General features: G+C 36.5%; 1 protein-coding gene across 6 annotated transcripts in view; it reads left to right on the top strand.

Annotated features, from left to right (window-relative positions):
- Positions 1-379: 379 nt before the first annotated feature.
- The window catches only part of POLN (DNA polymerase nu), a 93,928-nt gene continuing 77,965 nt past the window's right edge, over positions 380-16,342 (top strand). For 3 of the 6 annotated variants that reach the window (XM_057432296.1, XM_057432293.1, XM_057432298.1), the window contains exons 1-8: positions 5,382-5,563; positions 7,192-7,680; positions 8,135-8,325; positions 10,263-10,375; positions 11,230-11,387; positions 14,802-14,870; positions 15,400-15,460; positions 15,666-15,730. In XM_057432296.1, the coding sequence (XP_057288279.1) occupies positions 5,546-5,563; positions 7,192-7,680; positions 8,135-8,325; positions 10,263-10,375; positions 11,230-11,387; positions 14,802-14,870; positions 15,400-15,460; positions 15,666-15,730 (1,164 nt within the window). In that variant the 5' untranslated portion in view covers positions 5,382-5,545. Of the gene's footprint in view, positions 720-3,957; positions 4,020-5,381; positions 5,564-7,191; positions 7,681-8,134; positions 8,326-10,262; positions 10,376-11,229; positions 11,388-14,801; positions 14,871-15,399; positions 15,461-15,665; positions 15,731-16,342 lie in introns of those variants that run through there. The other 3 variants (XM_057432299.1, XM_057432297.1, XM_057432294.1) reach the window with 3 other exon arrangements.

Genomic DNA, 16,342 nt, shown 5'->3' with positions numbered 1-16,342 from the left:
AACTATTTCAAAATTATTAAGATTTAATAGTACTTGAGTACATCAATTAAGTTTAAGAAACAGAGGTCTTCTGTAAGTATTTTCTGAAACAACACATCACTAATGTTTATATATATTGTGATAGGAAGACCTGTTTCTTTCATCCTGTATTGGCTCTGGTTTTGACAGTTATTTGAAAGTTTTTTTCTTGATAAAATGTGGGCAGCAATAATAGTAAATGTATTTACATGCTAGATAAAACTAGTTTAAAGATGCTGAGAAGGGGAGGTGGTTCATGTGTAAATGGTAATTGTTTTATTTGTCATGGTTTTTGTATTGGAAATCAGCTGAACTTAATAGGACTGATTTTATAAATGTATTAAAACTTTCAAAGTAGTTTTTGTAAATTACTGCAGTTTGATGATTTTTATTTACAATACATAACTGATAGTAATGTCAGAGGAGTTGTTCAGCCATTCATTCTCAATAGAAAGTGACATGTGCACTGTATTTTGTCTTAAATTTCAAAAGAATTGAAGTGTGGGTTGTTCTGTGGCTCTGATATAATGCATTATTTGCATGTGTTTTCTGTTTAGGTTTAATCTTAAAAATGGAACAGTATGCATCATACATAGGATGTGAGATTTCTAAAGTGCCTTTATCTGATAGCGCTCAGAGAATTATGTCAGCTTTGCAATCTATTCCTGTAGAAGTTCAGACTAGCAGAAAAAAGAACCAGAGTGAGTAAATCTCAGCCTATTTAAGCATTTCCATTTTCAATTGAAAAATTGAAACCCAAACAAATAAACCGGTATCAAATCTATGGTCCCTATTTAAAAGGAAGAGAAAGGTGAGTGTTTAGATTTCCAGGGTTAGAAAAGGAGTTCAGCTGTAACTGTGACATTTGCTGGGGCTTTTCTGATTGAATACTACTATACAAGTGCAAAGAACTAGGTAGGATATTACCGGTATCCTCAACTTCATTGTTTTATTTCCTGTCCCTGCTAAGTGATATAGAATTAGATGAGAATTTCAAACTGTCAATTAACTAATACTGTAAATTCAATGTATACAGTAACTTGACTCTGGACTAGATATTTGAAGATCACTAGAGGTACTGAGAACTTGCCAGAAGGCCTGTAAACTCTCCAGACTCATGTTTGTCCTTTGAACACATGTTCATTAGCAACTTGCTCCTTGTGAAATTCTAGGGTGAAGAGTGAATAGAAGTCCCAGAGATGGGTGAATTAGCTAATGTTAGAAATGCTTCAGCAGATCTCTGACTGTTGAGCAAATTTTAGTCAGAATGTTGTGGATACTATGGAGGTTTTGCAAGATGGAATTTTTATTCTCAATTCTGTGCATTTCACAGAATGTAGCTCTGGAAAGAAGTAGATAGAGTTGTGCTTCATTTCAGTTGTCTCTTTTCCCCTGAGAACTAGATCCTGGCACATCTGGTCAAGGCGATTCAGATCTAGCACTTGTCCTTGTGTACATGGCATTTGTTGCAGCCTCTGGTTTATTAAATGACAGATCAGGTGGTTCTTTCAGTGGCAAAGTAATGGATGAGTGGATCCTGATGGTGGAGCACTGAAAAGGATAGTTCATTGCTGCGTAAATCAGTGATACTTTAAATACAGAAGGTGGGTTCATTTTAAAATGGTACATTTGGACCAAACCCGACATTATTTTAAAGAAAATCTGATCCTTCTTCTGCCTCAGTTTAATTACTGTTTCACTTTTCTTGCTATTGTGTCATTTTCCTTTCCTTAATTTTCTTGTGTGATGTTCTTTGTCATAGACTGTAGAACTCTGTGCTGTGTGATATCTCTGCCATGTGACCTTGGCCACTCTTGATCCATTCATTCCATGTCAAGCTGTAAAAAACACCCTGAAGGTGTCTGGTATCTTTAGTCAAATGAACTTGCTGTCCTTGTAGTGCTGTGAAATCCTTATTCCCTAGGGAGTGTAAGAACAGGATAAGCATTTAGTGGTGGCAGGTCACATGACTGGCTTTTCTTGTTTTTGTTTTCCATATAGTGATTATGTTTGTTTCTAGTGCTTTAAGAGCAAACTTTATTTGAATTGTTTTAAGGGAATTGTTTGTGTGTGTATATATATATATCTGTATATCTTTAGCTGGATCAACATGGATCTGCAGAGAAGAAAAGGTTTGCCTCCCTTAAAATAAAAATCAAAACCCAACTAAAACCCTGTCATGTTAATTGGTCTATTTCAAACTTTAATGAACTCTGTTTGATTGATATATCTTTAAAGATTAAATTCTGCTTACTGGAAAATCTCTCTTTGGAAGTTAAATACTGGGTTCAATAGGGACAAATACTTGCACTGTTGAACTAGCGGGTGAAATTCTCTGGTTACCTTAACAGTAGAGCTTGTAATGTTCCATGCAGTGTCAAGGACTTAGGAGGCAAGGATGGGTTTCTACTGCCATCTGGTGATACTTTTTCATAAACTAGCAATTTGAGGTTGCATAGCTCTTTAGATAACCGCCGCACTGAATACTGAGTGCTGAAAGAGAGAAATGTAGTTGTCATCATCTTCTCTGGAGAGTGAATTTGTCAAGAAAAAATGTCTGTGTATGAAACAATGAAAAGTATTGAATATAAACTCAGTCACTGTCATTCTTTAATTATAATTTTATTGTTGTAGGAAGTGAAGAAAAACAAACCTAAAATGAAGCTACAGTTACAGCCAGATTCACTGTTGTAACAGCTCAGGTTAAAAGTCTGAGCTGGAGTTAAATAACTGATTATACACATAAACCAGTATGAACCTGCATTTACTACTATAGTAATCTTAGTTTCTTATGGAGACTAAGTTAGTTAGTCTTTGAAAATGCTTTTTTGAGTGTTTTAAGTACAGGGTCCTGATTTGCCTAGGTATCTTTTTTTTTTTTTCCTTTTTTTAACAGCTTCAGTAAATAGAGATAGATCATCTTATGATCAGTTTGACATTGGTCATCACCACATTAGGTTCAGAAAGTGTCTTACTGCTGGCAGTACAAATTTCATAGCTGAAAAGAGTAGTGGAGTATTTGACTCGGTATGGAAAAGAAGTCAGGAGGGAACAAAATGCATATTCTACCCATGAGGTGTCCCCATGAGCTGGGCAATAAAAGAATCTGGAGATAAAGGAATCCCAACTAATTGCAAAATCTGGAGAGACCCCCAAATATTGCTGGCCTGTTGCTCCTTCTTTTATTCCAGTCTTCACTTCTCTTCTTGGGGCTGTCGGGCAGTGTTGAGGACAGAAAAGAGAAGGCATGTCCTGACTCATTTAGCAAGGTGCAGAGCCCTAAGGTGCATTTGCAAAGCAGCTTTTATGCTACAGCATCTCTGCTTTTAGTGCTGTGTGGTAAATGTCACTGGTGGCTTAGTGGTGGGCCAGGCTGGCAGCTGTACTTGGGCACAGTTTGGCAGCTCTGAATTTTTGTTCTTGCCTAGTCCTGTGATACCTGTTTACTACAAGGATGAGGAATGGGAAAAAAAATTATGCTTTGCAGATAAAGCATGGTCAGTTCTCTGTAGGGTACAGTATGCTAAAAATGTATAAGCAAATAATGTTTTGCTGAAGAAAATTATTATGCCTAATTCCAAGAAAACAGTTAAACTGCTTAAGAGACCAAGATGGATCTGTTTTCTTTAAGGAAGGAAAGATGAATATTTATGGTATTACCATAATGCCTTTTAATACTGTGGAAAATGTTTGCTTTATAACAAATTTGAATTCATTTTTTCTTAATGGGGGCAGAGCACATATTTAGGAACCTGCAGGGCCCTTTTAAGCATGAATGGTATTAATTTGAGGAAAATGGTTGTCATGGAAAATTTTATTGCAATTACTTTAGGTTTGGTAGCATTGTCAGTAATGTAACACTGTATGTGTATCTGAAGTAATACGTGCTGCTCTCAGATTCACCTGTAGTGTAAAATGTTTCTCGTTCTTTTTTTAAAGGTATAGAGAAGACAAAGGACAATAAACTAGGTTATAAGGATGCACATCTGAAAAATGAAAAGGCAAGCATTTTATAAGATTGAAGACCACTAAAAGCAGTCTTTCTATAGCAGGTTTGAAGTTGGTATAGACTAGCACTTCCATAACAAGCTTTATTACAATATAATGTATGCACTCCTAATTAACTTTCCCCTGCCTTATTTGCACTTGGCATCTATTTACCTATGAGAGTCTTGTCCCCACTTCTGTTACCTTTTTTTATTGCAAGTTATTTTTGACAGGCTGGTTAGAAATAAATAAGGTTGCCACGTTTAGGTAGTTCCAGGTTTAAAAAGGTTCTCAAACATCTGTCACTAAGCAATCACTAACAAATAATCATAATGTGAGCTGATTTATATGAAAAATTAGTTTGTATTAGGAAGCTTAGTTTTTGATTTAATCATCTCTGAATTTGGTTTAATATACCTGTGAGTGACAGCGAGTGTAGGAATGAGAATGGAGCGCCAATTCAGGCTGCAATTGCAAGATCCGTTGAGTTGATCAGTGAGTTGCAGATACTGCAAATGTACTACCCCTGTCCCAGATGGTAATTTCACAGCCTTCCTTAACTCTGACTGGTGCATGTTGCACATTTTAAGTCCATTCAGGTTGCTCAAGATGCAGAAAACCAGTTAGCTTTGTGGGATTGAGATGGTTTCCTGCAAATTAAATTGGCTTGTAGGTAGACATGTAGCTGTGGATGCACATGGATAGTAATGGAAGCTCTTTTTCTGGGGATGGGGTGCTAATTTTGACTCACTGTATCTAATGAAATTTTCCTAGATCCACATAAATTGTGAAACTACATCCTGGGAGTTGTTTTCTCTAGTTCTTCCTAGAAGCTGCTGCTTCTCTCTGTGGTTAATTGTAGTTCCAACTGTATTATTCTGACTTGATAATTAAATTGCTATGTTCTTATTTTTGAACCTCTAAAAAAGAAACACTTATTCCTCATTCTATAATTGCTTGAGTGTCCTAATTCAAATTCTACTGTGTTAAACGATGCAACTATTTGCATTGCCTGGAGAATACAGCTGAGCGAATTAGTTGTCTTTCTACAGCTCTTTAACATTTGGTCTTTCTGTGATACTATTTCTCCACTTATGGCAACTTCTTACAGTGTGCAGTTTTTGATTAGCATTGCCTAAATCCAAGTAATTTGGCTTCAGAACAACCACTATACATTTTGGTAATAGCAAAAGCCTTGTTAGCTCCCCTTTTATATTTACTTGGAACCTGTTAATTGTATTTCTGCTGTAGAGTTAATCCTGTAAAGTATGATCTCAAGCAGTATAAGCCTTTTTCATCTTTTGACTGTAGTTCTGAGGTTTGGGAGCACAGGAACTGGGTTGAGGAATATTGCAAAACCAGAACACCCCCCCAGCAACTTACTGGCTCTCTCATTCTGGTTTGCTCAGTCGATACAGATGGAGTAGAAATGGACGACACCCTTTGATCAGTGAATATTGTCATTGTGGGGGAATGGATGGGAGCCTTGCACAACAGTAACTTGTGGTTCCTTTGAAGTGAAAAGGCCCTGATTTTAGGAATGGTAATGGCAGCAGAGGTACTGAAGGAGACTCTGCTCCAAGAGCAGAAAATACAGTCATTATTAGAGGCTTCAGTTGCTTTTCAGTGGAGTGGGTGAATATTAAGCTTATGTATGATGCTAAGACTTAAGAATTAGGAGACAGCGACTTTGTGTAACAGTTGGAGAACTCACGAGATAAATTGTGTTGTATTTGATTCTGTGTGAAATCAGGTTCAAAATCTTCATGTTGAAGGAAGCTCTGTCAGGGACTGTAATCTTTCTGAAGATTAAAAGATAAGTCATAATAGGAATGTGTAATTTCAAAAAATGAAGGAGCTTTTAAAAGAAAATAAATAGAATTTCCCCTCCAAAGCCAAAACATTTATAGGTAGTATAGGTATTTATTCAGAACAGAATATTGGAGACTTAAAACGAATACTAAAATCTGTCCAGGAAAAAGGAAGTGTGGCTAAATGACAGTGTGAAGTAGACCACTAAGAACATCATCATGCAAAATGCTGAACTTGGCGGTATTTGTATTCTTTTATAGTTACCTCATTTGAGTAAGTTAAATGTAAATATAATAGTATAGTCCCAGTAAACTTTGAGAAGCAGCTTGCAAATGCATCCCTAATAATCCATCATCTTTCCAAATGCTCAGGAGTCAAAAGCTTGCCAGCTCCTGTAAGACCTGTTGATGATCAAGGCTTAAGAGGAGTATTGAGGGAAGATACAACTCTATATATCTGTAAATAGTTAAACAGAGATTTACCTTGGGGGATCTTGCAAAGGTTGCCAGCTGCTATTCCAGAGTTCCTTGTTTATGAAATGAAGACAGAGGATCTATCTCAGCTGAAGAGGTTGTAAAAGAAACTAACAAAATAAACAGTAAGATAATATTAGGGCCAGTGGCATAGTGAGGAAATTTCTGAAGGAAATCCAGGATGAAGGAGTAAAATCATGACGTTAACATGCAACTTCTTAATGCTCTTTAATAGCATGCTGCTGTAAAGGGATCCAGGGACTGTCTGAAGGAGGAAAGCTGTTCTGGGCATAGTGGGTTAAGTGGAATAGAATAAAATAATCATACTTGTGATAATACATCTTCAGTGCAACTTTCATATACATTTTATTTACATCTTAGTCTTGCAAGTTGTTTGAAGAAATTGGTGGAGAGCCAGTTGACTCAGTGTACTTGAATTTCCAAAGCAGCCATTATGGTCCCTTGCCAAAACTTCAGTAAATGAAGCTGTCATGAAAAATGCTCTGAATATTGAGCTAAAGATGGAGATGAATGTTTTTTTTCTCTCTTCAAAGGCCACCAGTAACTTAGTCACCATGGAGGGCTGACTCCTGGACTAGATGCATCTTACAGTTGTTTATATGCCATTTTTAGTGTTGGACTAATATTAGATTAAACCCCAAGCAAACAGTGGTGGGTTTGGATATAAGCAATATAAATCAATAAAATAATCTTACTGATAAATATGTGAATTTTGGTTGATGTAATGTGCTTCCCCTAGACTAACTCTGTTAGTATCAACATTTTTTTCAAGGAATATCACTTCCTTCAAAGCTCATATAAATGAACTCATGTGAGTTTATTTGTATTACCCCTAAGAAGTTGAATAATTGATTCACTGAATAATTCCCAATTTTTCCAGGAGTTCCATGAGTCCACAATTGCTATACTAAAAACATCTGCCAGCCCTGAAATAAGTAACACTGGTCAGATAGCCAGGACATTACACACCAGTGAAATGCTTTGCTGTCAAGATACTGAAAGAGCGCACTGTTACCAGGATATAAACTTGCCAACATGGGGATATCGAGAAAGAAATCTTGCAGTAAAAGACAAAAACCAGAAGGAGTGTGAAAAGATTGTAACTGCTCCCCTTAAAAGAAAGCAAGATGTGCCTTTATCTTGTTCAGAGAAAACAAGGAGATTACCTGTAAGAACCTACACTTCCTCACATGAAAGAAGATATGACTGTACTTCTGGACAATCTGAGTCTTCTGAAAATTGCCCTTTTGATGTCAGGAATTTAGGATGTGAAGAAAAAAGAGAATTGCTGACAACTGTAAAAGAGGCAGCAGCTTTTGTAACTACTATGATATTTCAAGATGGTTCTTCACAGCTCAACTCGGAGCAGGTTAGTGACAGATGTGTTTTGTTTAGAGTCAGGTTTGTAGAAACATTTGAACTGTGTGTGTGACTCCCATGTTCATCAGGAGCCTGGAAACTGGGCCAGTTCAAATACCAAATATTCAAATGTAAAATGAGGTAAACATTAATACTTCTGATTACATTTTATTTTTAGTTACCAAGTAAAATCTAAAATAAAAAAGGAATGAAGCTGGTCGGGCTAAACAGGCATTTGTGTACTTGAAGTGAGACTGAATTGGAGTATTCCTACTTTTTACTGTTTCTGTGACTGGCTTTTTATTTCAAGGCTGAAAGACTTGCATGCTCTTCTACTGTGTCAGTGTTGGATGCAGTAACTCTCATGTACATAAATAGGTTTCATATTGCAAAGTTGAGACATTTTCTTTACAGGCTCACATAAAATCTGTCAGAGGAAACACTGTTGTCATTGCTCTTAACAGGTCTTAACCTCATCAGTAAAAGGATTTGTTGTATTAGTGAAGATGCAGACCAGTCAACCTTGCCCTCCCAGTTACTCTTCAACTGACTGTACTTGGAATGCTGCTAATGAAAATGATAAATTAATTTATTTGAGACTTGAATGGCTATCTCTTTGGCAACAAGCACAGCAGGCTCATGAGAGATTCGTTTGGTGAGAATATATAGGAAAAAAGTACTATTTTGCTTTACGTATGCTTTTAACAACAGTTATGTAGGTTACATGGCACAGGCTTAATGAGTGTAAGGAGATTGAATTAGCTGAATGAGTCCTGTGGCGAATTTGGGCTAATATAAACCAAATAAGAATAGATTATTCTTTGGGCTCAGCATATCACAGAATCACAGAATCCCAAGGGTTGGAAGGGATCTCAGAACATCATCTAGTCCAACCCCCCTGCAAGAGCAGGGTAACCTAGAGTACATCACACAGGAACTTGTCCAGGCGGGCCTTGAATATCTCCAATGTAGGAGGCTCCACAACCCCCCTAGGCAACCTGTTGCAGCTAACTGCGGCCCTGCAGCTCTAGGTTGGGATTCTGATAGGAGCTGTTTATATTCACCAAGTAATCCTTTATAAACAGCTTATAGCTATATGGCACCACAAAATATGTTTTGTACAGGTTTCTCTTTCTTGTAGCTTGTTTTCCGTTTTCTGAACTGAATTTCTTACCTGGTACATTTCTGATGGACTTTATTACAGTAAATATCCTTTTTGATCTTTCCTGATATTTTAAGTTTTTTGAACAACATAGGCCTTTTCACTGGCTTTTGAGATCCCAAATAAAGTTTTTCTAATATTCAGTAATAATGTTACATCAGAATTGCAAGATCATTTTTTAAAGTAAATGCTTTATGTAGCTGTGTAATAAACTTCCAGTTAATATAAGCAAAATCCATTTTTATTCTTACTATTAACTTTGAAATAGCATCCCATAAAGGGAGACATGAGAACTGAATCTGATTCTTAGATATAATAGTCACACGTTAAAACTTCATTAGAATGTGTTATGATTTTCAATAATAACTGCTTTCTTGTAAACTGCTGAATTTGGGTTATTAAATTACAAAGCATTCATTTTCAAGATGTTGGACTCAATTATTAATTTCATCTCTGCCACTGCTCCACTGTGACTTTAACCAAATAATTTCCTTATACTTCTTTAGCTGTAATACTGGAGTTATATGACAACTGGTTTAATAACCTGTTAGTTTGAATAGAGGTTGTTCTGAATTGAGAATAACATATCAATAAAGCAGGTACATATGAAGAGTGAAAATTCAATAATAAGTTAATAAGTGTATTAGCATTTAGATGAAACCCATAGGTAATTATTAGTTGTTGGAATAGTGTGGTTATATAGTAGTGGCTCTACTCTGTATACAGTAATATCTTATGAGCTACACAACTTCTGACTACCAAACACTTGGAACTGTGGTTTCATACCACCAAAGAAAAATGAACTTGAAAGCTCCATAAAAAATTGCTATTTTTCTATATTGCCCCCAAAACCTTATAAAAGTAACATAAATAATGAGTAAATCTATATACTGATAGATATAGTTGGTAAGATTGATTTAAAATAGTGTGGGAACTATAGACATTTTCAAAAGTAATGGAAAAATGTGACATAGATGAAGTATTCTGAATTTAAATAGTATATGAACACTAGGCAATTATGGCAATTTATATTGTCTAATCATGATTTAAAGTAATCTTTAAATCATGATTTTATACCACTAAATTAATTCAGAAGCTTCTGTGATTTTATTTGCATATATTAAAGTATTACAGGGATGCCAGTTGCTGTTTAGGATTAAGATTGCATTTAATGTTGAGTATCAAATAGGATTTGTTTTCTTTATGAATGCATGTTAAGGCATATCTGCTATGGAGTTTGGTTTATTATAGAATGAAGTCTCAGTATTAATGAATTGAGAATTTAATATTCAAATACAGTGTACTGTTCTTGCAGGAATAAAGAAATGTGTTAACTGTTTAGTAAGAGATGGTTATTAAACATATAAAGTAAGTAGATTCACTAAATCTAGTCGTGATACAGTGTGCATTAACAAACTGCTTCTGTTCAGGGAGGTGTTGTTTCAAATGCTGCGTTGCAAAGTTCCAATTATTTGTTTCAATGCAAAAGATTTCCTGAGGACTTTACTTCAAGTTTATGCTAATGAAATTAGCTGGAAACAAGGTAACTACCTAATCTATGATCTAATCCTGTCATCTCTGTGCATTTGATATTTCTGTTAAAATCACCAGGTGAAGTAACTAGATTAGTGGTTAAGTAATTTATGGAAAAACAATTTTAGTACGGTGGAAAGGAGAAACCTTCCTGGGGGAGGTTGTGACCAGAGGCTTGGCGTGTCAAGATGATGTATTTCTTCTCAGAGTAGGAATCAAATCATTGAATAATTTAAGCATAGCTTCTAGTGGTAACAAAACCTCTCAACACAGTCCTGACTGGAGATGAAAAGGTCAAACTGCTTCATCTTTCACATTCCCTAGAAAAACTCTCTGCTCAAGAGGAAAGGCTAAAATAAATTCCAGAGGTGTTCATAGTTGTCAGAATTGGGAATTACTTAAAGGGATCCTTGTTTTTTTGACAGGAACAAATTAAGACTTTCTTGTATGGATTTAAAGCAACTACAAACAGAAGATGTAATGTTTATGTTTGCCTTTTTTTTTTTTTTTTCTGCTTAGAATCATAAAATCCAGTAGGTTGAAAAGGCCTTTAAGATCATCAAGTCCAACCTTTACCTCAGGACTGCCAAGTCCACTACTAAACCATGTCACTAAGGGCCCCATCTACATGGTTTGTGAATGCTTCTGGGGACGGTGATTCCACCATTGCCCTGAGCTATTCTTATGTAGTCATGATACTGATTGTTACAGGTGCAAATTCAGTGTTTTAACATTTTCATAGTGTAAATGCTTGTCTATTTATGATGGGTGTCTACAGGAAAGATGGGCAGCACTTTAGAGGTATTTCTCAGTATGGGATGTAGCCGAAGTATTTTGATTGACAAAAATAACTTCTTTTTGTAGTTGCCGATAGTGTCGTGTTAGATCCCAGGATTGCAGCGTGGCTGATAAACCCCAGCGACACAGTTCCCTCTTTTGAATGTTTAATCCAGAAGTATTTTGAAAATCTTTGTTCTATGGGAACAGTAAATACAGATACAGGCACTTTGAGAAATGCATCAGTAAGTAGTTTGTTTTCAGTTGCTTGTGGTTGGGTAAAAAGGGGAAGGAAATGATGAAAGAATTACTTTTTCTTACAAACTACTACAGAAAGAAAATCATATAATGCCTTTCTCCTGACGGAAGAAAATTACTGTATTAATACTACTTGTTGGAAATTTAATTTTAAAGAAAGGGGAGAAGGGAAGGAGGGTTCACTTCATTCTGCCAGGATGGCATCATACTTTCCAGAACAGCTGTAAAATTCTCCTTCAAAACCTGAAAGTTCAGTACCAATGTGAATGAATATGCAATCTCATCCTTTTGCTTTCCACCTCCCTGCAAACCGATTTCCAGCTTTCCTTTCCAAAATGTCTGTCTAATGCCTTGTTCTGTAATTCCTGTGAACTTGCAACCTGTATGTAGTTACTTGTTATTAACAATTTTGCTGAATTTCACAGCTGGTAAAGGCACCACATCATAGGCTGAGGAACGGTAGGGAGTCAAATGTGAACCTTCAAGCATGTGTATGAAAAAACAGTGTATTTTTATTCTCAAAAAGAGAGAATGTGCTTTTTGGGAGGTTATTCTCAGCACTGTGAAGATATCTTACTGTCTGTTGAAACTTACTTACTGAATAGTGTAAAATTTTGGTGTTTGTATTTTGTGTTTCATATCTACTCTGACCATATTGGCCTTCAGATGTCACTTGAATGATAAGAATAGATGTGCAATGCCTCAGTGGTGGTTTTTGAAACTGGTCACTTCAGAGGCCTTGCTTGTTCAGACTGGTCAGACTTGTTCAGGCTTCTAGGTCACAAATCCAGATGTCAAGTGGACTTACAGCATGCACAGAGGTCAGTTGTATCGGCATATACCCATCAGTATAGATATTTCTGAGAGACCAGAACTATTTACTTTAAAACAGTAGCTGTAAACTGCAGTTGTTTAGAAGTTTATGGGCTAAGCTATTAGTGTAGGGAATGGACAGGTGAACTGGCAGAAGCTATGAATTTGTTGGTTATTTCTGTATGTGATGTCCCCTTCTGAGAGTCAGCATCCTTAATCTTGTCTCTTTCATTAGTTTGACTCAGTCTCTTGTTCTTCATATATCACATCCATTCTTAGTTATAGTTTGTCAACTTTGTCATGCTGATTCCCAGCTCTGAGTTAAATATTGAATTGTTATTTCCTTCCTGTCCCACTTCAGGTCTAGTTTGTTTCCTTTCCCCAACCATCTCCAGTGCCTTATGCTGACTTTTTCATCCAAATCCCAGTTAATGCCTCCCTCTAACATCCTGTGATTATTCCCTCCCCAGTCCTTATGCAATTAATTTGTTCCTTGAACTCTCCCACTTTCTCTTTGGCTTCTCTGTTTGCTCAGTGAGTCCCAGTTCTTCCATGAATGCTAACTCTTTGCCAGATTTTTGTCTTCAACCTTCTTGCTCTGACTTTACTGGTGGGTTCCTAACAGTTGTTTGTACTCCAAGAGGGATCTGTGTCAGGTAATATATCATGTCTTGTGCACCACTCTTTCAGTTAAGCTCCCTCTGTATTGTGCTAGTCCTTTCCACCCGCATGGTATTTGAAATGGCTATTTTATCCTGTAGCCTACTACTCACCCACACACCTCTGCAGCATAGAAGATGTGCTACTTGCTGCTTGTCTTTATATTTGCTGCTGTGCCAAAAGGCTCAGTTAAAGGGGTCATAGTCCATATACCTTGAAACTTGCTGAAACAGGTGCTACGCATCATACTGGTCTTGTCATTACTGCATTTGCTGATAAGGAATCTTGGTGTCACTGAAGCCTGTCATTGGTCTTACTTCCACCTCCAGAATGGGATCAAGCAAGCTGTCTGTTGCTCAAACCATAATATTTCACAGGCAACTCTTTTGTTCCAGAACCAGTGGATATGGGCAAGGTTTCTTGGAGACAGCTTGATGGCTTTTCACTGCAGTATAGGCCTGCTTATATTAATCTATCTGAAGTGGAGAGAAGTCCTGACTGGTAGGACAGGACTAGACTGTTATAAAACAAGGATGACCCCTGGTGGATGTCGATATTTCATCTTTGGAGAGAACTCTCTCTGCATCCTACCTTCAAGGGTCTACTTTTTCTCAGTCTTGCAGTATTAAAGCCTGCTGTAGGCTGAAGGGAAGCTTGTACCAGTAGGTGTCCATATTGTCTACTCACAAATGACCAACACAACCAGTGCTGAAGTTGCATAGACTAATAGTCCTTGAGCAAATGGGTAACCTGCATGGACTGTCATGGGAATTCATTACCCCTTTTTAACTCTCCTGCTGCTGGGGCTCTGCTGGGACATGCTTCACACTAACAGACATCTGTTTAGTTTTTATCTGCTGTTATCTTGAATTATATGGTCATTACAAGATAAAAACAGCTATGGTCCAGGCTTGAGCGCATTCTGAATGACTACAACACTAGTGCCCCTTTGTTATATTGTATGTGGTAGGAAAATGTCTGTAGCAGATTACTCCAGAGCTTGGGTAATTCTCATTTTAGCATGAAATATAAGTTCTTGTAACTAGTCATTGTCTCCCACTCTTTTGTTACAATTGGCACTTCTAAAAATCAGTTGGACCAATATGATAAGAGTTCCTGTGACGGCTCTTCCCCAGCTGTGCACTGGAATGCACAGCTCTATTACAGTAATGTGTTACAATTTGCCCTAAAATAAACTGATTTTCAGTCAGTTCTGGTTCTGTTGTGTTTGTGCAGCAACAAGTAATTTGGATTCCTTCTGCATTCTGTTTGGATCAAATAATGGATGAAGCATTGCTCTTGTCATTCTGCATCTGCTGTAATGCTTTGGTTCCAGACTTTTGTCTTTCTTCCAATAGTGGAGCAGTTTTGCAGACACTAGGCCAAAATTGTGAGGTTTGTGTGCGAGGCAGATTTTCACACACTGTTTGGAGGATGAATTATGTTTATCCCTTGATGTACAGCTGACTCTTGCACCAGAGGGCATGGGATCAAGCGATTAGATGTACTGGTGTCTCAATCCATGCCGACTTTCACTCCCTAGGAATACAACCACAAGGTTCTGAGAGTCATCCTGAAGACGACGAGGACTGCAAGAAGAAATTTGCAAAGAAGTTTTCCTCATTTAATAATATTTATTTTCATTTCATAGCAATAGAATTCTGCCTTCAATGTCAAAGGCAATATAGCGACACTATTTCATATATCCATACACGGTCTGTGCAAAATGTGAATCAAGGAACAGGTAAAATCTTAAATATTCATGTTCTGTTCTACTCTGTTCATTTTGTTTCTCAGAGGTCTAAGAACATTAATAAAATATTAAATGTAAGAGCAGACGTACAGAAAAATATATAGTTTAAACACGTTCAAAATAGTATTCTAAATATTTATGTTAGCATTAAACCTGTTGATTTATTTTTTATCAGTATCAAAACTTAGGTGTGAACTTGCAGAAGCTTTATAATGTAATGATGGACCTTGCTCATGACTTACAGGTAAGATATAAAAAGTAGTTATTCAAGTATAACTTTAGAGGCACTGTCATGAAATAAGGAGACTTAGTGATGTGCTTCTCATTCAGATCAGAATGAATGAATTCTATTTACTAGAATTAAGTAGGAGCTTTCAATCCTTATTGGTTTACACTGCTGGTCAACATTAAAAAAGTTTCCCATCAGATTTGCCATCTTTTCCAGAAGGAGGAAATGGTTAAGTCTCAAGGTTAAACTCAGAAGAAACTTCTCCTCTTATTATTATTTTTTTCTTATTACTGTTCCCATACAAAATGGTTACTACTACAAAATGTATTGCTGCTAAACTGAAGTGATAATGGGCTACAGTATTTAGACTTTTATTCACACTAAGTAGTATTTAATTGCATAAATAGTTTTGCCATATAAAAGGGGATTATACAGAAAGTGAAATACTGCTTACTGGAAAATAGAGCCACATAATGACACAACTATGCCTTTTAAGATTAAAATTGGCTGTTACTGAAGATTTTATTCGTATCTTGCTTTACAGGTTCAAGGTTTGTGGCAATTATTTTGCACGTTAGAGCTTCCCCTTCTCAAAATTCTGGCAGGTATGAAAGTTCAATTCAAAATACACTGTTTTCACACAGCTGCTGACTATGCTCAAGTAGGATGTTATACCTCAGGGTACTAAACAGTATGTCAGCCTCATGGCACCTGTGTGTGTCTGACTTCTCATTTTACAGTCTAAGAAGCATGTAAAATCAAAACTGTCAATTGTAAATGTTCTCAGTATATATATAATTGTATTTACAGTGATGGAAACACACAAAATACATGTGAACAAACATGAACTGAAAAAAACATCAGAGATTCTGGGGGTAAATTTTGCCTTTATTTTTTCATTTACAAATTGTATAGCATCATCTTGCTGCTTTTACTGAGGATAACTGATTTAAAAAGAGGAGGAGTCTGTTTTGTCACATTTTATATAGCAGTTTAGGGTTTCTAGTGTTTTATTATACTCTTATTATTGTAAGTATAACTAATTATATTTGCACTTGAGGATAATTCCAAGAGATATTTCATTAGCCTTGCCCCAGAACTGAGATTGCTTTGCAAAATGAACAGTTCCTTTTGGGTTATGTGTTGTAGAGTAAAAATTGTAATGACTTTTTCTGAACCCACAGTTTTCAGTAATTATCTCCTTCAGAAGTAATAAATATTTCCATCTTTGTAAATAAAGCACTCTTTACAGCTTAGGTGTCCTGAGAGATCTAAGTTTCCCATTTCCCCATTAAGAGTAGCTACAAGAGAATCCTATTTTGTAGCGTAAAATCTGACTAGGTAATCATAGTGGTCTGACAGATTATTAATTTACCAGAAAAATTCCCATAGCTCTGTTTCTCAGAGATCACTATAGTCTTTGTTTTCCCACAAGTTTTGGTACTTTTTACTATGATAAATCCCCTTCCCAGATCATGAAGACATAC

Source organism: Pezoporus wallicus, unplaced genomic scaffold, assembly GCF_028554395.1.
Source record: "Pezoporus wallicus isolate ANWC-B61680 ecotype Strahan unplaced genomic scaffold, APGP_CSIRO_Pwel_v1 contig_8490, whole genome shotgun sequence".
Taxonomy (NCBI): domain Eukaryota; kingdom Metazoa; phylum Chordata; class Aves; order Psittaciformes; family Psittacidae; genus Pezoporus; species Pezoporus wallicus.
The sequence above is the reverse complement of the archived record's forward strand: the minus strand, read 5'-3'. Positions and strand labels throughout refer to the sequence as shown.